The sequence below is a fragment of the Sminthopsis crassicaudata genome, chromosome 6 (assembly GCF_048593235.1).
Source record: "Sminthopsis crassicaudata isolate SCR6 chromosome 6, ASM4859323v1, whole genome shotgun sequence".
Classification (NCBI taxonomy): Eukaryota; Metazoa; Chordata; class Mammalia; order Dasyuromorphia; family Dasyuridae; genus Sminthopsis; species Sminthopsis crassicaudata.
In genome coordinates, this window is record NC_133622.1 from 251,732,514 (window position 1) to 251,756,720 (window position 24,207).

The 24,207-nt window shown below is 63.5% G+C and overlaps 1 protein-coding gene across 5 annotated transcripts in view; it reads right to left on the reverse strand.

Moving 5' to 3' along the window:
- Positions 1-24,207, reverse strand: part of SPTBN2 (spectrin beta, non-erythrocytic 2) — a 38,256-nt gene that overhangs the window by 1,708 nt on the left and 12,341 nt on the right. For 4 of the 5 annotated variants that reach the window (XM_074272657.1, XM_074272653.1, XM_074272656.1 and 1 more), the window contains exons 2-36: positions 19,467-19,644; positions 16,149-16,300; positions 15,832-16,005; positions 14,241-14,332; positions 14,049-14,129; positions 13,816-13,931; positions 13,097-13,209; positions 12,650-12,837; positions 12,436-12,553; positions 12,095-12,253; positions 11,663-11,965; positions 11,341-11,494; positions 10,377-11,247; positions 9,956-10,093; positions 9,069-9,825; positions 8,553-8,755; positions 8,291-8,381; positions 7,550-7,696; positions 6,490-6,753; positions 6,183-6,407; positions 5,893-5,982; positions 5,526-5,795; positions 5,310-5,440; positions 4,856-5,060; positions 4,251-4,625; positions 3,846-4,090; positions 3,625-3,763; positions 3,243-3,327; positions 2,795-2,991; positions 2,473-2,627; positions 2,311-2,386; positions 2,178-2,228; positions 1,798-2,018; positions 1,250-1,423; positions 948-990 (exon numbers count right to left, since the gene is read on the reverse strand). In XM_074272657.1, coding sequence (XP_074128758.1) covers positions 948-990; positions 1,250-1,423; positions 1,798-2,018; positions 2,178-2,228; positions 2,311-2,386; positions 2,473-2,627; positions 2,795-2,991; positions 3,243-3,327; positions 3,625-3,763; positions 3,846-4,090; positions 4,251-4,625; positions 4,856-5,060; positions 5,310-5,440; positions 5,526-5,795; positions 5,893-5,982; positions 6,183-6,407; positions 6,490-6,753; positions 7,550-7,696; positions 8,291-8,381; positions 8,553-8,755; positions 9,069-9,825; positions 9,956-10,093; positions 10,377-11,247; positions 11,341-11,494; positions 11,663-11,965; positions 12,095-12,253; positions 12,436-12,553; positions 12,650-12,837; positions 13,097-13,209; positions 13,816-13,931; positions 14,049-14,129; positions 14,241-14,332; positions 15,832-16,005; positions 16,149-16,300; positions 19,467-19,626 — 6,963 coding nt within the window. In that variant the 5' untranslated portion in view covers positions 19,627-19,644. Of the gene's footprint in view, positions 1-947; positions 991-1,249; positions 1,424-1,797; positions 2,019-2,177; positions 2,229-2,310; positions 2,387-2,472; positions 2,628-2,794; positions 2,992-3,242; positions 3,328-3,624; positions 3,764-3,845; positions 4,091-4,250; positions 4,626-4,855; positions 5,061-5,309; positions 5,441-5,525; positions 5,796-5,892; positions 5,983-6,182; positions 6,408-6,489; positions 6,754-7,549; positions 7,697-8,290; positions 8,382-8,552; positions 8,756-9,068; positions 9,826-9,955; positions 10,094-10,376; positions 11,248-11,340; positions 11,495-11,662; positions 11,966-12,094; positions 12,254-12,435; positions 12,554-12,649; positions 12,838-13,096; positions 13,210-13,815; positions 13,932-14,048; positions 14,130-14,240; positions 14,333-15,831; positions 16,006-16,148; positions 16,301-17,972; positions 18,697-19,466; positions 19,645-24,207 lie in introns of those variants that run through there. The other variant, XM_074272654.1, reaches the window with a different exon arrangement.

Consider the following 24,207-nt stretch of genomic DNA (forward strand, 5'->3'; position numbering starts at 1 on the left):
CGGCCTGGATCCCTCCCTCCTCAGTCCGGCCTGGCTCTCTCCCTCTGCAGGCCGGCCTGGATCCCTCCCTCCTCAGTCCGGCCTCGCTCTCTCCCTCCGCAGGCTGGCCTCGCTCTCTCCCTCCTCAGTCCGGCCTGGCTCTCTCCCTCCTCAGTCCGGCCTGGATCCCTCCCTCCGCAGGCCGGCCTCGCTCTCTCCCTCCACAGGCCGGCCTGGATCCCTCCCTCCTCAGTCCGGCCTCACTCTCTCCCTCCGCAGGCCGGCCTGGATCCCTCCCTCCTCAGTCCGGCCTCGCTCTCTCCCTCCATAGTCCAGCCTGGATCCCTCCCTCCTCAGTCCGGCCTGGCTCTCTCCCTCTGCAGGCCGGCCTGGATCCCTCCCTCCTCAGTCCGGCCTGGCTCTCTCCCTCTGCAGGCCGGCCTGGATCCCTCCATGGGGCCCTGAAGGCCCCTCCACAGTCTTTCTCTGTCACCATCTGCCAGCCTGGCCATCGCCTCTAACTCCTTAGCTCCAGCCAAAGCCCCAGTGAAGCACCAACTCAGACCCAAAGGCGACCGATGAGCCCCTCCCTCCCTCCCTCCTCCGGCCAAGGGGACTTGGCAGTTCTGCATTGGCTCCTTTGTGGACGGGCCGCTTCCCTTCAGCTGAACGTGAGCTGCCCAGTACTGACACGTAGCATGGTTGGCGAACTGAACCAAATGAATCGCACTGGGCCCTGCTGAAGGGACTCGGCCACACCACGGAGATCGCAGGAAAACATTTTTGTGACTATTTTTGCAGTAATCAGCAGCACATTACCAGTGGCTGATGAACACTGAGAATCGGGACACAAACGACCCGGGGAAAGGAAGGGAGAGGCAGAGAAAAAGGGAGAAGGGGCGTTCTAGGAGACGGGGATCCCAGGACGTGGAGGGGGAAACGGGGGCCGAGGTTGGGGGTGAGCTCACCTCATCCTTGGCTTGGAACAAATACTCCTTTCCATCTTGTAAACTGTGGAGGAAGGAAGAAGCTTAGGGCAGAGCTGAGGTCCCGGTGCACGGCCGGCCGGCCCAAGGGCTGGGGGGGCGGCTCAGAAGCAGCCCCGGGAGGCAGGCCAGGCAGGCTCCTCGGGTTCCGTGAGCCATGGCGGGGGGAGTGGCAGGGCCCAGGGTTCCCTGATGTCCTCTCTCGACACTCCCCGGAAGCTGGAAGGAGTCTGGCCCCTCCGGGGCTGTGCCCCTCACCCCCCCGACCCAGCTGGCGGCCTTACCCCAGCTTGAAGACGTGCTTGCGTTTCCGGTAGTCCAGGGCCACGCTGCCCTGGGCCCTGGCCAGGCTGACCGGCACCTCTCCGTGGTAGGGCAGCCCGATGTTCGCGGCTCGGGCATCTTTGTAGAAGCCGAGGGTGCTACGGCGCAGGACACAATACACGGTCTGCCACGACCTGTGAGATGTGGGGGGCTCGGGTGAGGAGGCTGGCCAGGCTCGCACTCGGCGTCCAGCTCCCGAGCCCGCTCGTCACGCCTGGGGTTCTTGGCTTCCCCCCAGGCCCACAGGGTGAGGAGGAGCCTGAGGACCAGCCTCGCCCGCTCTCTGCCTGCCCACAGACGCAGCCCGGGCCCCGTCTCAGGAAACGGGCTGACGAGGGGAGCCGGCGGCCCATGGAGGCAGCGAGCCCCTGCTGGCGGAGGCCCCCGAGAAAGGCGCCACGCAGCGTGGGGGTTCTGGGTCCTGCAGCTCCGGCTCTCCGCCGTCAGTGTGCATTACACGAGAGGGCCGGGCACCAGCCCTGCCCCAGACTCGTCCCGGGCCCGGTACCTGTTGGCTGCCTTCTTGCCAAAGGCCTCCATTTCCTGTTTTCGGCAGAGCAGGCCCTCCATCTGCTCCTGGGCAGAGAGCTCGGGGCCGCGAGGGGGCAAAGTGGCCGCGTAGGCTGATTCGGGGGCCCTGCCCTGGGGCACTGGCGGAGGGGCAGGGCCTCGGGCCCGGCCCTGCCGCTCTCCCCGGGGTCCGTTGGCTGCCTCCCCTGCCCCGGGGGCCTATGGAGAAAGGGCAGCCTTCAGCAACTGTGCACCCACCAGAGGCCGCGACCCCAAGCTTGGACCCATGGGACGTCCTCCCGCACTTCCCTCCCCATCTTCCCCCCCCCAAGCCCCTTAACTTTGTGTCCCCCCCCCCCTTCCCCGGGAAAGACTCACGGGGCCTTCTAGGGAGCTGCTCTGGTCCAGTCTTTGTTGCTCCAACAGGGGCTGCAGAGACAAGAGCAGAGGGAACGTGGGTGGGAAGATCAAGAGCCTGACGGGAGGCCGCCAATGAGGGCCGATGGCTTACCTGAGGGGATTCCGAATCTGTGCAGACGCCATTGACCGCCACTGGCTCCCCAGAGGATGGCAGCCGGGGCTGGGTCCTGGGGGAGCAGAGATGCGGGGTGACCTTTAGCCTGGGGGGCTTCCCCCCTCCTTCCTCCCTCCCTTCCAGCTTCCCTGCTCTTACCCAACCTTCGAGACCTCCGAGGCTGCCTGGCCATCCCTGTGATCCCCATGGGGAGGCACTGCTGGGGAAACTGAGGCTGGAGGCTCCTTCCTCCTCCGCTCTTCCTCCTCCTCCTGCTCCCGCTGTCTCCTCTGCAGCTCCTCCTTCTCCTCCAGCTGCCAGAACCAAAAGACCAAGGGGGTGAGGGGGGGCTCTGAAAGCCAAAGGGCCGCTGCTGCTCCGGACGCTCGCTGCCTGGGGAGGGACTTCAGAGGGGCCGGCGCAGGCGGCTCCGAGGGAACGAAGCCGCGGGGCGGGGGCCGGAGGGGGCCGGGCTGCTCACCGCTGTCAGCTTTTCCAGAGCGCTGAAGCGCTCCTCCCAGGAGGCGGCTGCTTTCTGGAAGGCCTCGTGCCTCTTGATCAGGCTCTCCACCTCGTCCACAGTGCAGCCCAGCTCGGCGCTCCGCACCAGGGGCTCCTGGCTACAGAGCCAGGCCTCCGCCACGCCGGCGTCTCGGCCGAACACCAGCACTTCCAGAACTGCGGGAGGGGGGCCGGGGCTCAGCACTGGGGATGGGGGTCGGCACGAGCCGGTTCTAGGGGTCGGTGTGGGCCGGGCCAGGGGTTGGGGGTCAGTGCGGGCCAGGGTCGTCACGAGCCGGGGCATCCTGAGGCCTCCAGCCACGTGTCTAGCTGGGTGCCTCCTCTATACCAGGAGGTGGCTGGGGAGCCCGTGAGAGGCCTCCGGGATGGGGCTGCACCGGGGGACGCCCCCTGGGTGCCCGACTCACCAAGCTGAAACCAGTCCATCTTCTCCTGCCATTTGTCAGATGTCTCCTGGCGCCTCGCTTGCAGTTGTGCCAGCTTCTCTGAGATCTGGAGGCACAGAACGACTGAGTGGGGCTTCTGCAGGCGCCCCTGGGGTCACCCCTCAAATGTCCCCCCATCTGCTTCCTCCCATGGCCCCTCCACCTACGCTCTAGAGATGCCATGCCCTGTTATTGGTCTGTGTCTCCCCCTGGGAGCATAAGCCTTTTGGGGTGGGGTCTTTCACACAGTTAAGTGCTTAATAAATGCGGAGGGGGGGCAAGGCCGTTGTTGCAGGGTAAGCAGGCCCCGCTCTGGCCTGGAGGAGAGAGGGAGGGACGTCTCAGGCGGCGGCCCCCTGCTCACCTCCTCGGACGCATAGTGGTTCTTGGCCAACAGCTCTTGACCCAGGCGAATGCAGGAGGAGAAGCGGTCAGCTCGGGCCTCGATCTCGGCTTTGATGCCCTGGTGATGCTTGATCATCAGGTCAGCGGAGGACACGTCCCTGGGGGGGCACAGACACTGAGTCTCCCGGGTCCCCGGAGCCCCAGACCGCCCACGGTCCCACCTCGGCCCCCGGAGCTCACCGCGGCCGCTCCTGGGCGTCCATCTGCAGGTTGACCCCATCCATCCAGAGCATGAGCTCCCGGACGGCCTGCAGGAAGCGGAACTTGTCCCCCGTGTCCAGGAGCAGTTGGCGCCGCCCTGCCGAGCTGGCCTGTAATTGGGCCCAGGCCTCGGCCACCGCCTGCATGTGGCGGCCGATTTCCTCCGCCTTCTCCCCCGCGTAGGCCTTCTGTAGGCGGTGCCCGTCATCCTGCACCTGCTGCACCTGCAGGGCCCCCAAACCGAGGCTCAGAGGGGTGCTTCCCCCGGCACCCGGCCCTCCGTCCCTGACGTGCTAAGGCTCCCACAGCCTCCGCAAGAGGCCAAGGGCAGAGGTGAAGGGGAAGGGGGCCGGGGGGGCCTCCCCGGGCTTCCGGAGCACGCACCTGGGCACTCAGCGCCTGGATGTCGTGCTCATAGGCGCAGTGTCGCCGCTGCAGAGCCTCCGCGGAGTTCAGGTCGCGGCCGGCCCCGTCGGGCAGCTGCTGCTGCTTGTGCTGGACGCGTGCCAAGGCCTGCCGCGCCATGTGGAGGAAGCGCTGCAGCTCGTGGGCGGCGGCCAGGACCTGGCCCCGCGTGTCCAGTAGCTCCAGGAGGTCGGCCCAGGCCTCGTTGAGCCCGTCCTTCCACTCGGCCACCGTGGCTCGGGCGGCGTGGCCCCCGGTGATCAGTCCGTCGGCCAGGGCATTGGCGCTGTCCACCCGCTCCTGGCCGATGGTGCTGGTGTCTCGGGAGAACTCTCGGAACTTGTCCCGCAGCATCTGGGACGGGAAACACGAGCCTTAACGGGCCGCCCGGAGAGAGCCCCGGCACCCTGCCCCCGCCCTGGGCCTCTCGGGGCGCGCCTGCCCCACGTGGCGGAGAAGGAAGCTGAGAGGTCATGGTCACATCCTCAAGGGTGTGAGCTCCAGGGAGTCTGGGAATGCCTACCAGCCCCCCCGCACTCACAGCCCCCCCGCGCCACCCCCCATTCTCCCCCCTCCACACTCACGGTGACGTGCTCATAGTCCTGGCCCAGCTCGTGCGAAGCGGCGACCACCTCGCGCTCCTGGATCCACTGTTCCAGGTCGTCCAGGTCCCGCCGCAGCTGGCACAAGCGCTGGTGCTCCAGCAGCCGTCCCCGCCGTTCCACGGCCAGCTCCTTCAGGCTGGCGTACAGCTTCTCCACCTGGGCTTGGCGTATTGTCAGCCGGTCACTACAGGGGCGGGAAGGCGGGCCAGGGATGGAGGGCGCCCGGGGCCCAAGGCTCTCCCCCTCCAATCACCAGTCACAGCCCAGGGACACTCCCAAGGCCACGGCGCCTTCCTTGGGAAAGCCCAGCTCGGTGCTTTTATCCACCTCAGAAGCTCCCGGGGGCTGCAGGCTGGGCCCGGGTCACACAGCCCCGGGCACAGAGCAGGGGCTCCCCCTCGGGTCTCCACCCGCAGGCCGCCAGGCCCCTCACCTCTCGGGATGCTGGGCTGCAATCATGTCCTGGCTGCTGGCCGCCAGCTGGTGCACGGTGTGCGCGTAGTCAGCCAGCGCTTGCTCCAGGACCTGGTGCTTCTTGACCTCTGCCTGAGCACTTAGCTCGTCCTGGGGGAGAGGATGGAGGGGGATGAGGGGGGCACCGGGGGGAGGGGAGGGGGGAGGGAGGGGTCCCACGCCTCGGCGCTCTCACCTTGGCCTTCTCTTGGCCCATCATGTGCAGCTCCTGCTCCCCCATCCAGGCCTCGGCCTCGGCGGCGTCGCGGTAGAACTGCTGGGCCCTCAGTGCGTCCCGGAGGCGGGCCCCGCGCTGCTCCAGCTCCTGGCCCAGGCGCCTCCACAGCTCCTGGAGCTCGGCCACCCTGGCCGCCAGCTCCGGGCCCGCGGCCGCCCCCAGGGCCTGCTGCCGCTCCCTCAGGTCCGCGATGCGGGGCTCGTGGCCCTGGACCTCCTTCTGCAAAGTCTGTGCGAGGGAGAAGGGAGGCGCCATGGAGCCCAGCCCAGCCCTGGAGCCCATGGTGGGGGGGAGGAAGGGGCAGGAGACGCGGGGAGGCACGGACCTGGTTTTTCTTCATGAGGAGCTGGACACTGGGCAGGTCCTTGCCGTGCTCCGTGGAGCTGGCCATCGGCAGCCGCTCGGTCACCCACAGCTGGGGAAGGAAGGGGCAGCGGCGTCAGGGGGGGCCGGCGGGGGCAGCGGGGCTCTCGGTGTCCCGGGCCGCGAAGCCGTCCAAGGGCCCCGGGGGAGCCGGCCCCCCTCCCGAGGCCCAGCCGGGCCCTCCGGTGGGAAGAAGGGTGACTGCAGGGGCCCTGCTCCCCCCAGGCCTGGCCCAACCCCCCAAGGACTCACGATCTCATCTTCCACGTCCCGGTGGAACTGGTGCTGCTCGCGAGAGGCCAGCAGGCGGTTGCAGCGCTCCTTGAGGGGCTTGTACAGGGCCCGGAACTTGTCCTCCACGGCTCTGGAGGTGCGCTCCACCTCTCCCGCGCCGTGCTCCTCCTGGGCCAGCGCCTTGGCCTGAGCCTGGATGGCCTCCACTTCCTTCTCCCGTACGGCCATCTCTCGTTCCAACATCTGCGGCCACCGGGGGGGCCAGTGTTAGCCAGCGCTCCCCTGGGCGCCTCCCTCCCCCTCCTCGCCCGGGCCCCGGGGGCACCTGCTGCTTCTTGAGGAGGATGTTGACACTGGTGAGGTCCTTGCCATAGTCGTCCGAGTGCAGCTGGGCCTGCAGCGTGGCCAGCCAGCTCTCCAGGGCCGAGCAGCTTTGGGCGAACAGCTCCGCGCGGTTGGCGTCAAAGAGGCTGCGGGCCTTGGCCTGCGTGGTGTCCTCCAGCTCTTCCCACCGCTTGTGCAGGGCCTCCAGCTTCTCCCCCACCAGGGGCTTCAGCTCGGGTTTCTCCGACGTCAGCACCTTCCCTTCCTGGGGGGCAAAGGAGGCAGAGTTGGCGCTCACCGCCCGCCCTGGGTCTCAGTCATCGGGACATGAGCTTCCACTTTACAGGTGGGTGGCCAGAGGTGGGGCCCCCAGGTTCAAGGTCCCTCACGGCAGCTCCCGCAATCTTTCTCTGCTATTTCCTAAACCCACAGGGGCGCAGGACCAAGGGGGCAGGGCACATGATTGTGCCTTCAGCGTGCCAGTCCTCTCTGCCACCCTGGGGGGGGCTGCCCCCTTTGTAGGATCCTCCCAGGGACTTCCGAAGCCCCACCCACAGGTGCCAACTGGCTTCCCCGGGGGCCCCCCCCCACCCCTCCCTGCAGCCTGACGTAGCCGCCAAACCTCCCCTCGGCCCCGGGTTATTTCAGGTGGAGCCCGCCTGTCTTCCCACTTGGGCTACGGGCCTCAGCGCCCCCCAGGCCGGACACACGAGATGTGTTTATTAGGCTGGATCCAACAGTAAAGGGCCTGTAGCATTTTAGGAGGTGGCAGAACTCTCTGACGGGAGGGTGCCGGCCCTCTCGGGGGCGCAGCCGTGCCGCTGGGCCAACGCTGGGCCTCCGAGCCCCGGGGCCATCCTTGCAGGAAGCACCTGCACCGGGCTCAGGGGTGTGGTGAGCGGAGCCCTGGGTCTGACCCCGTCTGGCCCGACACTTACTGGCTCGGGAACCTTCTTCAGCCTTAGTTTCCTCACCTGTAAAGCTGGACGATAGCCCCGCCCCCCGCCAGGCCTGTACCCCCCGCCCGCCCTCCTCTCCTCCGCAGCCCGAGGGCCCCTCACCCGGTCGATCTTGTCCAGCCAGTCCTTGTTGGCCGCCAGCTCGGCCATGAAGGCCTGGTGCTTCTGCCACTTGGTGTGCAGGTTGCGAGCCTCGTCGTAGGACACGTCCTGGGCCGTCAGCATCTTCTCATCGATCCACAGAGTCAGCTGGACCCGGCGGGAAAGGAGTCATTGAGGAAGAGTCGGGGGGGCCCGGAGGGCCAGGAGGCGAGGGGGCAGGCAGAGGGGGGACAAGAATGGCCCGGGCCCGGGTCCCACACCCACGCGGACAAGGAGGCGAGGGCCTCATGGGAGGGGACCTGAGGACGGACAAATCTGTACCCGAGGCCCAGCCTAACGTCTGGTGAGGGAAGGGCTCAGTCTGAGGGAGAGGAGGGGGCCGTACAGCTGAACCCCGACAGCCCCGGGGCTTTGAAGAGGTCAAAGTGAAGAGGAAGGCAGTTCCAGACATGGGGGCCGTGGTGGCCATGGAGGCGGGAGGGCCACATAACTCAAACCCAGCACGTGGGAGGGGGAGACGTGGGAGAAGGAGCGGGCTAGAGACAGGGGAGAGGCGGCAGTGCGGGTTTTCTCAGGACCTGCTGGAGCGGGGCGCCAGGAAGATCCCCGCGAGATGGCCACACTGGAGGCCCAGCCGCGAGGAGAGGCCGGGTGAGTGGTCAGCGCAGTGGACAGAGTGACTGCGGACACGGAGGGAGGGGGGACGGGGCACGGCAGGCACACCAGGGGCCGGCGACGCACCTCCTGGCACTCCTGTAAGAAGTGCTGACGCTCGCGGTTGTCCCGGAGACGGCGGAGAAGCTGCTGGGCGGCCTCCTGATTCTTGCTGTGCCTGTGAGGATGGCCGGCTGTCCGTCACCTCCCGGCCTGGCACCGGCTTCGAGAGAGGCTGGTCCGGAGCCCGGATCTCCCGCCCGTCCCCGGGTGACCAGGCCTGCCCCTGGCCCCTGGATCTCCTGCCCCGATCCCCTCCATCACCCCCTCTCCTTCCAGGACCACCCACCTCTTCTCGATCGAATCTGCCTTCTCCTTGATCTTCTCTGCATGGATGTTGCCCCCCGCCACCAGCTGGCGCCCCGCTTCCAGGAGCCCCCGGATCCGCTCCCCGTTGGCGTCCATGGTGCTCATGAAATCCTCCAGCTTTTTGATGGCGGCATCGGCCGCTTGGAGGGTCCCCGGCATCTCGGTGTGAGACAGCTCGTACTCCTGGAGGGAAGGAGATATGTCAGCAGCAGCTCGGGCCTGGGAAAGCCGGGCAGGGGCTTCTGGGAAAGGAGCCAGTCTTGGGGGTGGGGAGGCAGTATGGGTGCTGAAGCCGAGGGGCCTCCGAATTTGGCCCTCCCTCCCCCTCCTGGGTTGGTGAAGGGTGAAGGAGGTAGAGGAGGCGCAGGGGTGAAGTGCAATCTGCGGGGCCCCCTCTTCTGCCCCCGCCTTCTCTCTTGCGGCCAGCCCGGACCCTCTTCCTCACTTCTGCCGCGGGCCGCCCTCCTCTCTCCCTCCTCCCCCGGCTCCGTCTCACCTGGCTGCTGAGCACGCCCTCGGCCTGTCGGGCATCCCGCAGGAACCCTTGCAGGCCGTGGGCTTGGGCCAGCCGGGCCTGGCGGCTCTCCCACATGCGGCCCAGTTCTTCCCAGCCGGTGCCCAAGGCCTCGAGGCGCTGCCTCAGGAAGAGACACTGGGGGTCGGCCTGGTCCCGCGTCACCTCTTCCCCCACGGCGCGGAGGCGGCCGTACTCGCCCTTGGCTCGCTCCACCTCGTCGCGCAGGGCCGCGTGCTGGGCCAGCAGGGCCTCCGCCTCAGGGAGCGTGGCCGGCCCCTCCTCAGAGGCCACAGCGGTTTGGGTCCGACCCAGCCACGCCTGGAAGTCGTCCAAACTCCGAAGGAAGTCTTGCAGCCGCCGCGCCTCGCCCAGCGACTCCTCCCGGCGCCGCATGGTGGCGCGCAGGCCCTCCCAGCCCTCCTGGACCTCGCGTAGCCGGGCCTCGATGGCGGGGGCCTGCGCGGGGTGGCCGGCGGCCAGGGCGTGCGCCTCCTGGGCCAGCGTCCCCACTCGGGTTCCGATGGCCTCCAGGTCCCGCTCGGTGCCGGCCAGCTTGCGCTGAAGGGCCAGGACTCCGGCCAGGTCGTTGCCCAGGCCCTGAGTGGACTCGATCACTTTGACCTTCTCCCTCATCCAGGCCTGGGTCTCCGTGCACTCGAGGTGGTAGTTCTGAATGCTCAGGGCGGAGGTCAGGGCTGCCTTCTTGCCGTCGGCGAGGGTCCGGAATTGCTGCCACCTTGGAGTGGGGGGACGGCTGTTTGTGAGCTTGGTCCCCAGTGCCCCCTCCCCACCTCTGCCCAGAGGGCGTGCCCGCTTGCCCGCGTCCGCTCTCGGCTCCTCCCGCCTCCGACCCACTGGGCTCTCACCTCTGGTTAAGCTGCTTCTGGGTGGCGAGGATGCTGTCTCTGCCCGGCGGCTCGGCCTCCAGCAGCTGCTGGGCGATGCTATTGACCGCGGTGACCCGGGCAGCCAGGGCGTTCATTTCAGGCTCCAGAGTCTCAAACCTGCCCAAGGCGAGACCGGAGGCCCCTGACTCCGGGGACTGGCTGGGCCCGGCTCTCCCCTCCCTCCCAGGAACCAGGGCTCTGGGGGTCAGGAGCTGTGGGACTGAGCGCTCAGAAAGGAGGGGCAGGGGGGAGGGGGCCCCATCCCCTGCCCCTCGCCCTGGATCAGGCGTTAAGCCGTCGCTCATGTGGCTGTCAAAGGCCTGAGTCCCTGGGGAGGTGCCGGGAATGGCGCGCTAGGGGTGTGAAAGGGGCCGGTCGGGCCCTGGGCAGCAGCGCTCACCTCTGCTGGACCACCTCCAGGTCCTCCAGGCGCTCGGGTAAGGCGAGCCCATTGAGCCACTGCTCCTTCTCGTCCACCCAGAGCCCGCAGGCGCTCGCCTCGCTGAGCATGGTGTAGTGGGCGAGAGCGGCTTCCAGGGCCCGGGCCCGCTCGCCGGCTCGCGCCTGCAGCTCTTGGTAGCGGCGCTCCAGCGCGGGCAGCCAGCCCTGCACCTCGGGGGCCTGGGCCACGGCGGCCGGCAGGGCCGCGGCCTGGTCCCTCAGCGCGTCCAGGGCCGACCTGTGGCTGCGCATCTCCTCCTCCAGGGCCCGGTGCTGCTTGGCCAGGGCCTGGGTAGAGAACTCATCGTGGCCCAGCTCCGGGCTGGACACCAGGCGCAGGGCGTCCACCAGCCACGTCTCCATGTCGTGCGCCTCCGCCAGGAACTGGTGGAGGCTGGAGGCCTGGGCCAGGTCCCGGGCCCGCTCGTCCGCCAGGGCCTCGAGCTGCTCCCATTGGGCTTGCAGCTCGGCCCCGCGCGCCGCCGCCTGCTTGGCTCCCGGGTGGCCCTCCGCCACCAGCTGGCGCCCCTGCTCCAGCGTGAGCCTCAGAGGCCCCAGGCGGCCGCTCATCTCGTCTCGCAGGGCCGCGTGCTTGCTGAGCAGCCGCAGGACGCCCGTGAGGTCCCGGCCGGGCTCGGCCGATGCCAGGAGGTGCCTCTGTTCTCGGATCCAGGCCTCCGCCTCCCCCACCTCCCAGAGGAAGCGCCAGAGGCGGCGCGATTCCTCCAGCTGGGCTCGCCGCGAGGCGGCCAGCTCACACAGGCCCTCGTAGCTCTGCTGCAGGGCCTCCACGCGCTGGGACACCAGCTGGGGGTCACAGGGCTTGTAGCCTGGAGAGGGAGGGCAGAGGAGAGGGGCGCTCAATGCCTCCACGCTCTCTGCGGCCCCCAGGCTTCCCTCTACCATCGCCCCCGGTCTCTCACCTGCCGCGGGGTCACTGAACCGGAGCGCCGAGGCGCTGATGGCCCGGACGCGCTCGGCCTGCACGGCAATGTCGGCTTCCACCAGCTCGTGCAGCTGCAGCAGATCTTCCACCCCGGCCAAGTGCTTGCCCAGGTCCTGAGACTGCAGCCGACCCTGGCACGGAGACACGGCACGCGGGGGCTGGCACCCTTCCCTGCAGGCCCGTGTCCCACCGGAGCCGCATCCTGGCTCGTGGGAGCTTTTGCTCCGTCACCCTCAGCCCTCCGTCCCTGCCCCGGCCGGCGGCCGCCCCAGGCCCTGTCAGCCGCTGCCCCCACGTACCCTCATCTCCTCCATCCAGTCCATGAGGTAGAAGAGGTCTTGGAAGACCTTCTGCAATTCGAGGTTGAGGAGCAGCCGCTCGCGCCGAGCCGCCACCATCTGCCGCAGGAAGTCCCACAGCCGGGCCACGTTGTGCTGGCGGGCCGCCACCCTCTTGATGTCATGGTAGCGCTCGGCGGCCAGCTCCGCGGCCACGGCGTCCACGGCCTGCACGCGCCCGCTGTAGGCCACGATGTCGGTCTCGATGGCCTCATGCTTCCGCACCGCAGCCTCCACGGCCGCCAGCTCCAGGCCAAAGTTGTCCTGCGGGGGCAGGAGAGGAGCCCTGAGGCCCCCGCACCCCCGTCTCCCTTGCCCTCTCCCGGTGGGCTGACCACCTTAGACGTCCGGTGCCTGAGGGATCCCGGGGGGGCCCTTTCCTGACCCACTGACCTGGGCCACGAGGCGCTGATTCTCACTCAGCCAGGTCTCCCGCATGGCGGCCTTGCGGTCGAAACGCGCGGCCAGCTGCTCCAGCTTCTCCTGGCGGATCAGCTCGGTGCGCAGCGCCAGCTCCCGCTCGTGTTCCGCCTTCTCCAGCCGTTCCCAAGCCTGTGAGGATCGGGGCCTGGTCAGCGGCAATAGATGGGAGGGAGGGAGGGACGTGGAGGGGAGGGAGGGGCGCGGAGGGTCCCAGGACTGGCGGCCCATTCAAGGGAGACTGAGGCTGCTTGCCAGGAGCCCGAGGAAGCCGACTCTTCAGGCCGAGTGGGGAGGGGGCCGGGCAGACCAACCTTGTTGATGTCCGAGACCAGCCGGCCCTCCCGCGGCGCGTACACCTTCTGGTTGTTGGCACGAAGTTTGCTTTGAATGGTGAAGAGCAGAACCTCCAGGTTCCCTTTCTCAGTGAACCTGGGGGAGAAGGGATGAAAGAGCTCAGGCCGCGAGGCCGGCCACGCAGGGTGCCCCTCTGCAGCCCCCGGGCGCGCCCGGCCACGGGTGGCTTACTTGGGCGGCTTCTCCACGGTGCGGTAAGAGTTGAAGGACTGCAGCTGGTTCTGCACGCCGCTCAGGGAGTTGGCGAGCTGCCGATCATTGAGGGTCACGATGGTCTGCTCGATCCACTGCAGCAGCTCGGAGGCCAGGGACTCGTACTTCTCCACCAAGCGCTCGGCTTCCAAGGCATAGTCCAGCACCTGGGCAGGGAGGCCACAGCGCCGTCACCGTCTGCCTTCCGCAGCAGGAAGTGCCGGGCTTCCCGGAAGCCGTCCCTGCATCCCCCCCAGCCGGGTCCACCCTCAGTGCCGGGCCGCCTAGGCTTGTGGACCCTTCCAGGCCCGGGGGCTCCTCCAGGTCTGGGGCCCCCTCCTGGCCCAGGAGCTCCTCCAGACCCGATGCCCCTTCCAGGCCCGGGGCCTCCTCCTGGCCCAGCCCCCCTCTTGGCCCGGGGCCTACCTTGCCAATCCGCTTGCCTTCCACGGCGAGGGCCTTCATCTTGGAGAAGTAGTGGTAGTAAGTGGCCACGTAGGTGATGATGGATTTTTCATCAGGTTGGTCCACGTTCACATCTGGGGAAGAGAAGGGCCCGTGGCTGAGGCGTGGGGCTCCGGGGGCCCTCCTGCTTCCCTCCCTAGAGAATTCCGCCCACGTCCTCCCTGTAGAGGGCCAGCCTTCCAGGCAGGCCTTCATGGGTCAAATTGGCAATTAAATTATTCAGCCAGAAAGGTCACGGGGCAGAGATTATTATTGTCCTGGGCCCTGAGGCCTGAGCAGTTCAGAGGAGAAGCAATGGACCCAACAGGCTCGAGGAAGGAGCCTAGCGTCACTAGGACGTCAGCCGGCCTAGGCGATGGCCGGAGGGCCTGGGGCCCCCCAGGGCGCTGCAGCCTCCTGGAGCCCCAGCCTAGGACCCAGAGGGATGTGGCCCAGCTGGGCCGGCGGGGGCCAGGCTCCCCAGCTCCCCTTCAGGGTGCGCTCGGGGCCAGGACCAGGAAGGCAAGTGACCGCGGCCCCCCATGGGGAGACGGTTTCACTGGCCCCGCTGCTCTCGGAGCGTTGGATGCACAAAGTCTTTGAGAAGGTTGGGGAAGATGTCCTTCGTCATTCCCCCGTCCCATAGAACTCTCCCTTGTCTGGGGCCGGCAGGGGCACGAGCATCCCCCCGTCCTGCCCACCTTCTGGGTCCAGCAGCTTGGTGAGCCCCAGTTCCTTCTCAGCCAGGTTGAAGACATTCTGGAGGTTGTAGTGGGCATTGCACTTTCTCAGCGAGTCAAACTCCAACAGATCCGGTCTGCACAGAGAGGGGGCGGGACCAGCGAGACCGTGAAAAGCGGGGCCGGGGGCCCACCCCGGAGCGCCCCGCTCCCCGCCCCCCCCCCCCGCTGCGCCCGGCCTGCTCCCCGCTCACCGGTGTTTGTGCACGATGGCATTGAAGGCCAGGCCGTCCCTCCAGCTGGTGGTGAAGTTGTGCACGTTGACATTGGGATACCTGTAAGCCGGAGCCAGAGAGCAGCCGTCAATGGGGGGGCCCCTGCTGCCCTGCCCGCCCCTCAGGAGAAATGGGCCCCCCGCCCCAGCCTCAAAGCTGCCCTCTCCTCACCCTGCCGTCTTCATCTGGCACCAGAGCAGAAGGGCGTCCTTGGCCGACTTCTTCTCCTTGTTGTCTTCGGTCTCCACGCTGATGTCCTGAATCTGGGGGGAGGAGGGGGCCCTCAGAGAGAGGAAGGGCGGGGCAGGAGGGGCGGAGCACACAGGGAGCACCCCCCACCAGGGAGGGATGGGGAAGCACCGGGAAGAGGGGCCAGGCGAAGGCAGCTGGAGGGACAAGGTGTCGAAGCTCTGTGGGGCAGCCATGGGCACTCTCCTCCGAGTCCCTCCCCGGCTCCAGAAGCTTCCCTGGCTCCCGGGCCCCCTACCTTTCAGGACCCCCCGACTGGACATCCCAAACAGAGCCCTGCGTCCCCACCCCCACCCATGGCCAAGCTGTCGCCAAGGCCCGCTGAGGCCCCCCCCGCACAGCCTCCTTCCTTCCCTCCTGTTCTCAGCTGCCGCGGGGGTCTCCCCTCTCCAGACCGTCTGCCATTCGGTCACAAAGTGACTTCCCTGTAACATGGATCTGATCCGCTCACCCCTGCTCAGGAAAGTGCGGGGGTTCCGAGGTCTCAGGGCCTGGCACTCAGCGGCCCCTTCCCACCTTTCCCGTCTCTAGACCCGGCCCCTGGCTGTTCCCGGCAGGCTCTCCTCCTCCGCTCTGACCACTGTGCCACCCGGCTTCCTTCTGGCTCCCGCTAAAATCCCTCTCCAGAAGCCTCCCCTCCCCCCTGAGCTCTGCTCCTTGCTCTGCTCATGATTTATCCCACAGGTGTGCTGCGGTCCCCCCCGTTAGGCTGCGAGTTCTGTACCCCGACCCCTCAGCGAGGTGCCCGGCAGTCAGCCAGGCGCGCGGCCGATTCTCTGTGAGCCCACGGGGGACAGGGACACCGGAGGGCTTGGCCACCGCCTCGTCCAGGCCAAAGGGAGCTGCCCCGGGTCAGCCGGCTGGGAAGCTGGAGCCGCCCTCCCAGGCCGGTGCCCTGTGGTGCCCCCCAGCGCCCAGCGGGGGCTCCGTACGTATCGAGGCGGGTTTTCGGGCCTGCGCTGCCCACCTGACTTGGAACCATTGTACATTTGTGTCTTGAGTCCAGCTTATGTTTTCCTGGAAGACCGGAAGCCTCTTGGGGGCGGGCTCGCCCTTTGCCTCCCCTACACTTAGCCCAGAGTCCCGCACACTATCAGAGCTTAATAAATGCATGCTGAGTCTAACTGAATTAAGGGTGCAAGGGGCCAAGCGGCAGACACTTAGTAAGCCCCTTCTGTGTGCTGGGCACGCCCCAGCCTTTGAGGGAGTCCCAGCGGGGTGACGGCACCCCCAAGGGAGAGGCCGAGGAAGCCCAGAAGTGGCCGTGCAGCTAAAGACGGACTGGGGGCTGCAGGGCAGGGGGGCCCTTTTTGGGGGTCCGAGCGGTAAGGGCCCCACCTGGCGAGGACAGCTGGCAGGGCAGTGCCCTGGGGCTCCCTGTGCGCTAGAAAGGGTAGCTGGATAAGAGACATCAGGAGGAACATCTGGAGAGGGGCGGGCGGCCCGGGGGCAGCTGGGGGGGGGGTTGAGAGCAGGAGGCCAGCGGATCTCCTGGGGGGGCGCCAGAGGGTACCTGGAAGCGTAGGATGATGGTCCAGACCAGGCCGAGCGTCAGGCGGTGGTTGCCGTCCACGATGTCGTGGGAGCCCATATTCTCCAGGTGCACCTTCTGCTCCTTGAGGAACTGCAGGGCCTTGTCCACGTTCTCCAGGCAGTGGATGCGCATGCGCCCTTTGGTGGGCTTTGGCTGCAGGACAGGGAGGGCGTGTGGGAGGGGGCGAAGCCTTCTCCTCCAGCCCCTCCCCAGGAAGCGGCGGGGGCCGGGGGCGACCCCCCGTGGGGCCGGATTCCCCCGAGACCCTGCGGAGGGGGGGCAACCAGGGCACTCACCAGCGTCTCTCCCGAGAGCACCTCGAGCAGCCTCAGCAGGTTGCGCCCGTCGCGCAGATCGCTGTAGAGGTCGCCCACGCGGCAGGGCACCCTGGCCAGGTGGGAGTTGACCCACTTGGTGAAGGTCTTCTTCTGCACCGCCTCCCGCTCATCTGCGGGCACCAAGAGGGGCTTGCTGTGGCCCGGCCCACCCTGACCCCACCCCCACCCCAGGGTCGTGCCCCCCAAGGAGTCAGCGGGGACCTCGGCCCACCCGCGGGTGGCACCGGTGGGACCCAGCCTTATCATTCCAAAGAAGAAGAGACTGGGATCCTGAGTGGGCCACTGATGGGGCTCGGTGTGGGGGTGGCCACCGATCCCTGTCCCTCTGCTTCCCAGCGCAGCTCCATGACTCATTCTTTTGGTGGTCGGGGCCAAGTCCAAACTCCAGACCCCGACTCTATGTGCCCATTGCCCCCTCCCACTTCCACAGAAGAGACGCTCCCTGAGGGGAGGAACCATTTTCAATGCCTTGCATGGTGCCTGGCATGCAGCAGGCGCTTAATAAATGTTTGTTGAGGATCTCATAAATAAAAATGATAGAAGGGGAAAGGAATATGCTTCATGGAGAGACCAAGGGAGGGGTGACTGAGAGGGAGAAACAGGCAGAGATCCAGGGAAGCCCATGCCCCTGGGTCAGTAGAGGCCATTCATCTTCCTGAGCCTCAGTCTCCTTATCTGCAAAATGGGATAATCATACCTTGAGGCCCAAGAGTCAAGGTCTTCTGGCCTCAAATTATGGAGGGTGTGGCCAGACAGGGTCCGGGAGGAGGGCGCTGGCCAGCTCCTGGGCCCTGGGACGCCCTGCTCTTCCTCCCGGGCTTCACCGGAGCGCCCCGGTTCCTGACACTTTCCCGAGCCCCTCCCTGTCTTTGAGGGTCGGGGGAGAAAAGTCAGGGGTCATCCTCGAGTCATTCCCCGAGGTCCGAGGCACGATGTGGACCCCACACAGCCCCTGATCCTTCCCAGCTCTCTGACCTTCGCTTCTGAGCCTCAGTTTCCCCTCTGAGGACCCTCCTCCTAAATCAATGGCCCCCGCCTATCACAATCCTGGTCCCCCACCGTGCCCGTCCTGGGGTCCCCGTGTTGTGCTGAGATGCTCCGATGACCTCTCCCCATCCAGAGCCCCCGAGCTGTCCCCCTCCCCTTTTGCCTTTCTGCCCGCCGAGCCCCGGGCGCCCTTAGCCAACCTTGGCAGTCTGGGCGGGAGCCAGGCGAGGCCGGGAAGCAGAGGAAAAAGCCAGCCAACAGATGCACCCGGCAGGGGGAGGGGCCGCGAAGCCGGCGGGGCCCACCCAGACACACCCAGAGCCCCGGCAAGGGCGCCCGGGTCAGCGCTCCCGCCGCCAGGTCAGCCCGCAGCGGGTCTGGAGTTCCCGGCTCCGCGCTCCCCCACGCGCCTGGGCACACCGGCACCCCCAATTCTCCATGTCCCGTTTCTCTCCCCAGTGTCTCCTGAGCCACAGTTAGTCACCACGCCCAGCACAGAAGCGCCCCCACCCCCCACTACTCTGGGGGCGCCTTCGCGCCTCAGCTTCGGGCGCTGCTCCTCGAAGTGGACGGAGTCCTCCCCCCTGACGGCCCTGCGCCTCGGGATCCCCTGAAGTGGCAGCCAGCAGGTGCCACATAAACGCTTTCTCCTCTCCTCCCGCTTCCCTCTGCGTGAGCCCCGCTGCTCCCCCCGCCTGCACACACACACTCACACACGCAGGGCAATCACACTCTCACTCACACTCTCTCTCACGGCCCCCCCACGACAGGCCCTCCCGCCCGGGGGACCCTCACCTTGCAGCTGCTTGAAGCGGCCCTCGAGCACGCTGGCGTACTGGGCAGGGTTAATAAAGGCGGCGGGGGAGAGCAGGGGGCTCCCGGGGCGCCGCGGCCCCTCCGCGGCCTCACAGGGCAGCTCCCCGGCCGCACTGAGGCCGTTGCCCACCAGCCCGTTCCCATTCATGTCGTCTGCTGACCCTACAGTGTCCGGAGCCCACAGTCCATGTCCCGGGCCGGGGCCGAGTTTGGGGGGAGGCGGGGGGACGCAGGGGGCCGAGGACCGGGAGCCGCCGAGCTCCAAGCGCTGCTGCTGCTGCTGCTGCTGCGGGCGCTGCCGGGCCGGGCAGAGGGGGCACACCTGGCTGAGCCGTCTGGCAGGCAGGGGCAGAGCCAGGGACGCTCCAGACAAACAGGTTGGACAGCGGCGGGGGAGGGGAGGGGGCGGGGCCAAGGGGCTGGGGCAGAGCCAGGCCCTGCGGGGGAGGAGGCCGCTCCTCTGGGGAGCGCTGGCCTCTGGGCCCTGAGGTGTCTTCTGAGGAGACCCCCACTTGCTGCCTGGTCCCGGGGGTCCTTTCCCAACCCCTGGGCAGCCCCGCTCCCCAGGCTTTCCCCGTGGAGGAAGCCTCCAAACACCCCCGTCTCGCAGCCGGCAGAGCTCCTCCCTGGCCCTGGGTAGTTTGGGGAAGGAACAGATGGGGGGACCCCCCCAGCGCGCACACACACCCCTTTGTGGCTCCCGCTCCACCCACCTCTGTCTCCCTTGGCAGAGCCCGGCCCTGGCCCGGGGCCCTCACGCTCTGGGCCCCTCCCCAGCAGACAGACGACCAGACCGCAAAGGAGCCTGGGAGGGCCTGGGAGCTCCCCGCCTGCTCCCCTACCTGCTGCCGCAGCCAAAGCCCACCCCAGAGCCCCCTTCTCCCAGGCCTTTCCTTCTCTTGGCTCCCCCCTCCAGAATCCTCTTTGAGGACATAAGCAGAGGGCCAAAGCCTGGGGCTGGCACAAGGAACGATTCCCACGGTCTGATCCTCAGACTTGACCCCTGACCCTTCGAGCCTCCCCCGGTGGCTCTCTCCCGGAGGCCTGGGAAACTGGGCAAGGCAGATTGGGGGGGGGGGTAGGGGCCGGGGTCTGGCGGGGTCATGACAGCTCAGCTGAGGAACGCGGCAGGGCCCGTCCGACTGGTCTGCGGCTGCCTGCGGGAGCCCGAGGGGAAGGGCAGGGGCACCTGGCGCGGCTGGGGGAGAGACCCTTCGGAAGCCTAACACAGGGGATGGGCGGAGAAACAATGGGTTGGGGGGCGGGAGAGGTGAGGGGTCCGGAAGAGGCCGAGGGAAGGGAGGAAAGCCAGGCCCCGGAGTTGGGCCCAGCCAGCCTGCGAGGCTTCTCGGGTCCATGCAGGGCAGGGAGCTGGGCACGCCACGGCCTGGGTGGCTGCTCTGCCCCCCAGCAGGACCGGCTGAGTGTTCGCCCCTGCCCCAAGAGAGTCCTTCTGCTTCCCAGAGAACGCACCTGCCAGAGCCTTGATGCGAGAGCGCTCAAAGAGCCTGGCCGAGCTGGTCTCATTGTCCCAGTCCACGTCGGGCAGCTCCCAGCGGTTGTTGACATCGCTGTACTGGCCCTGGATCTCCAGGCTGTCGAAGTCGGTGGGGGACTGCAGTGTGCTGCTCATGGTGGCAGAGGCCCGGCCCTGTGGGGAGGGAGCAAGGACAGCTCACCCGCTGTGTCCGGCCCGAGGAGGGGCCTAGGCTCAGACACGGCTCCGAACTAGCCTTCCCGGCCCCCAAGTCCCACCCGACCCCACGTGGCTGGAGGCCTCCCGAGGGCGTCAGACGGGCCTGTCCTAGCGGGAAGGGCTCAGCCGGAGACTCTCCTGGGCCTCCTTGGAGCCGTTTCCACTGACAGAATCCCATCAGGGCCCGATGTTGAAGCGCTGGGCAGGGCCAAGGCTTTGGTGGCCAGAACCACCATCAGTCAATCTTCACACTCGGCCTCCTTTCCCTCGATCTACTTGTTCCCTTCCATCTCCCCTACCCGGCATTCCCAATCTCCTCCACTCTTATTTTTTAAGCAGCCATCATCATCATCATCATCATCATCATGATCCTTCTGGGGCAGCGTGCCAAGGAAGCTGCCTTGGATGGAGCAGCTCAGGGGCAAGGTGGGAGACCCAGGAAATGGAAGGGAAGAAGAGAGCGGAGGGGGCCAGAAGGTGAGGGACAGGACGGAGGCGGGCGACAAGCCGCCTTAACTGTGGGGCAGAGCAGTGAGGAGGCGGCGGCTCCAGGGGGCTTCTGGGACTGAAGAAAGCCCAGTTCCCAGAATCCAATGGACCTGGGGTTTCCTCAGGCAAGAGGAACTGGAACAAAAGGCCCTTAGCCCTATAATCTATGGAAGATCTGGCCTTTCTTTGATTTTTTAAAAAGTTTTATTTTCCTCCCAATTTCAATTTTAACATTCATTTAAAAAATGGGGCCCTTTCCTTGAGAGTTACAGGACTCTCCTGCAATATCAGTCTGTGGTCTTATAGGATCCCAATTTGCATCCCTAGGATGCAAATAAGCAATATATGACCAACTCTGTGGTCCTACCAGAGCTATTGAGGACTTGACTCAAAAATGTTTTTCCCTCAAAACAAACGTGGATTTTTTTCCCACCCTCGCTAGTTCATCGGACGGTCCCATCAAAGGTCCAGTGTAAACCAGCAACTCAATTCAAACACTTATTAAGCGCCTAATACATGCCACGTGTCATGCTAGATTCTAGCACTCAACGAGAAAGCAGTCCCTGCCTTGACGGAGCTGGGAGGCAGCAGTCGACAGATAGTAAAGAGAAGTGATCGGAGGAAGAGGGGAAGGGGTGCCGGCGGGGCGCGGCCACATGAGCAGCCCAAGGGGATTCGGGGCGAGCTGTGGAGCAATAGGTCGGTACCCCAGAAACCTTAATTTGGGGCCTTATTCGTCCTGGCCTCGGGAGTTAGAGTTGCCCCAAGGCTGCCCAAATGTGAGAAAGAGACTTTGAAACTTAGAGCTGGTCAGGCTTATTCCAGAAAAGTCTGGAGAGACTTACAGGAACTGCTGCTGAGTGAAGCAAGAGAACAGAACATTGTACAGAGGAAGAACAAGATTAGGCGAAGATCAACCATGATGGACGTGGCTCTTCTCAACCAGGCAATTCCACTAGCGATGGAACGTGCCATCCGCTTCCAGAGGGAGAACTGTGGAGACTGAAGGTGGCTCGCAGCCCAGTGTTTCCCCCCTTTTTTCCCTTTCTGCTCTGATTTTTCTTGCACAACATGACAAATCTGGAAATATTTTAAAGAATTGCACATATTTAACCTATATCAGCTTGCTTACTGTCTTGGGGAAGGTGAAGGTGAGGGAGGAAACAAATTTGGAACACAAAGTCTTATAAAAACAAATGTTGAAAAGTGTTTTACATGTATTTTAAAAATTAAATACTAGTAAAATTATAAAAGAAAAAAAAAGCTGGAGGTAGAGTAACAGAAAACAGAAAGAGAAGTCTTTCTTGAGGCTTGGGGAAAAGAAAGGACTGTCATTTGAACAGGCTGTGTGGGATATGGGGTGGATATCAGACAACAGCACGCACACACCGACAGGTGACTCTCTTATTAGGACTCGATCCCTTCCATTCTACTGGTTTTGTGGCAGGGCTGTTTGGGGAGCCCCTGTTTCACCTATCAGCAGAAGGTTAGCCAAGCCCCTGGGCAGGGAAGAGAGCTCTAAGAATTGCTTTTTCTCCCCCAAGTCCACCACATATCCTAGGGCTGTACCCTCTGAGTTTGATCTATAAATATTGACACAGAAAGCAACATCAGGCAAGGGTTGAATCACTCGGAACAAAGGGTGCTGGAAGCATGGGACTGACAGAAATGAGAATTCACATGATGGATCTATCTATTTATGAAGCAAATGAAAGCAACCAAATCCCTGGAAAGTCTAAAAGTAAAGAAACTCTGATGGAGTCCTTCAGGTTAGCAATATGCAGCCAAAAGCCCTATTTCTATTCAAGAGGCAAAGAGAGAGAAAGGAAGGAAGGAAGGAAGGAAGGAAGGAAGGAAGGAAGGAAGGAAGGAAGGAAGGAAGGAAGGAAGGAAGGAAGGAAGGAAGGAAGGAAGGAAGGAAGGAAGGAAGGAAGGAAGGAAGGAAGGAAGGAAGGAAGGAAGGAAGGAAGGAAGGAAGGAAGGAAGGAAGGAAGGAAGGAAGGAAGGAAGGAAGGAAGGAAGGAAGGAAGGAAGGAAGGAAGGAAGGAAGGAAGGAAGGAAGGAAGGAAGGAAGGAAGGGAGAGAGAGAAGGAAGGAAGGAAGGAAGGAAGGGAGAGAGAGAAGGAAGGAAGGAAGGAAGGAAGGAAGGAAGGAAGGAAGGAAGGAAGGAAGGAAGGAAGGAAGGAAGAAAGGAAGAAAGGAAGAAAGGAAGAAAGAAAGAAAGAAAGAAAGAAAGAAAGAAAGAAAGAAAGAAAGAAAGAAAGAAAGAAAGAAAGAAAGAAAGAAAGAAAGAAAGAAAGAAAGAAAGAAAGAAAGAAAAAGAAAGACAAAGAAGGAAGGAAAGAAGGAGGGAGGGAGGGAAGGAAGGAAGGAAGGAAAGGAAAGGAAGGAAGGAGAAAAGGAAGTAAAGGAAGGAAGGAGAAAAGGAAAGAAAGGAAGGGAGGAAGGAGAAAAGGAAAGAAAGGAAGGAAGGAGAAAAGGAAAGAAAGAAAGGAAAAAGAAGCTCCTATGGATCTATCTCTATTGCCTCTAGGATGAATTGCAAACACTTCTATTTGGCATTTAAAGCCCTTGACCTACATCAGATTGCTTGCTGCTTTAGGGAAGGAGGAGGTAAGGGAAGAAGGAATAAAATCTGGAACACAAAGTCTTAGAAAATGAATGTTGAAAACTATCTTTACATGTATTTGAAAAATTAAAATCTATTGAAAATTTCTTTAAAAGTTTGATTAAAAAAAGAGAGAAAAAGCAGCTTTCTAGATCCCTATTGCCTCTAAGATTAATTGCAAACACATCTATTTGGTATTTAAAGCCCTTTACATCCTGGTCTCAGCCTCTCATCCTTTTCTTCATGCTTTCTACAGGACAGGCAACTGCACTACTAGCTGTTCCATTCAATTATAGGTGTTTCCTGCCTCCGTGCCTTTGGCTGCCCACCTTTTTCTTGGAGAGTGCCCGTTCCAATATTTTCTCTCCTTTGTGGTGACTGTATCATAGTCTTTTGTCCTTGACACCTGAATTCCTTTCTGGATATTTCCTACAGTATTTCTTTCTGGAAGCTATGGATCTTGACAGTGACATTTCTAAGTGTTTACAATGCGGGGTGTCTTTTAGGACATGACTATTTTTAATCTGTCCTTTTCTAATAGATCTGGGCAGTTTTCTTTTATGATTTCTTGAAATGATAATATTCAAAATTTTCTTAAGTCATGATTTTCAGCGAGTCTAATGAGTGTCCCAATTATTTCTCCTGTTTTCCAGGTCAATTGTTTTTGATGGTAGATATTTTATAAATTCTTTAATTTTTCAGTCCTTTGACTTAAACTTTTCTTGCTATGTCATGGCATCACCAAATTCTGTTTGCTTCATTCTCTTACAGTATGCTAAGTTGTTTATTTCTTTCCATTATTCTTCCCAGGAGCTCTAATTTCAATTTTTAACCTAATTCATGTCTTCCAGGCACTCTTGAAGGCACTTGCGTTTGTTGCCTCCTTTTGGGTTTAGTCTTGGGTTTTTCTATTTAGTTTTTTTCTCCTGAGCCAATTTGGGGTTAAGTGACTTGCCCAAGGTCACACAGACAGAAAGTGTTAAGTGTTTGAGGCCAGATCTCAAGGCCAGACTCAGGTCCTCCTGACTTCAGAGCTGGGGCTCTATCCACCGCACCACCTCACTGTCCCTATTTAGGTTTTTTGATTTAGTCAGGTTTCTAATCTCAGGATTATTTAATATAATTATTTATTTTAATATTTAATAATTTAACCATATTTACTAATGTCTGGATTTGGGGCCTGTGCCAGGCCCCACCCCTTCACCTCCTCTATTTGGCCCTGCCCCTGTGGTCTGGATGGCCAGATTAGTCCCCACCCATGACTCCATCTTGGCTTCTGGTAGTCTAGAAGGGGAAGAGCTCCCCAGTTTTCAGGCCTCTTGCAAGGCCCCCTGGGATTCTGGATTAGCTCCCCGAGCTGGCCCTTTCTTTTCCTATGGCTACAGAAATTCTGAGCCCTGGCCCAGTGACCTCCTGGGGGT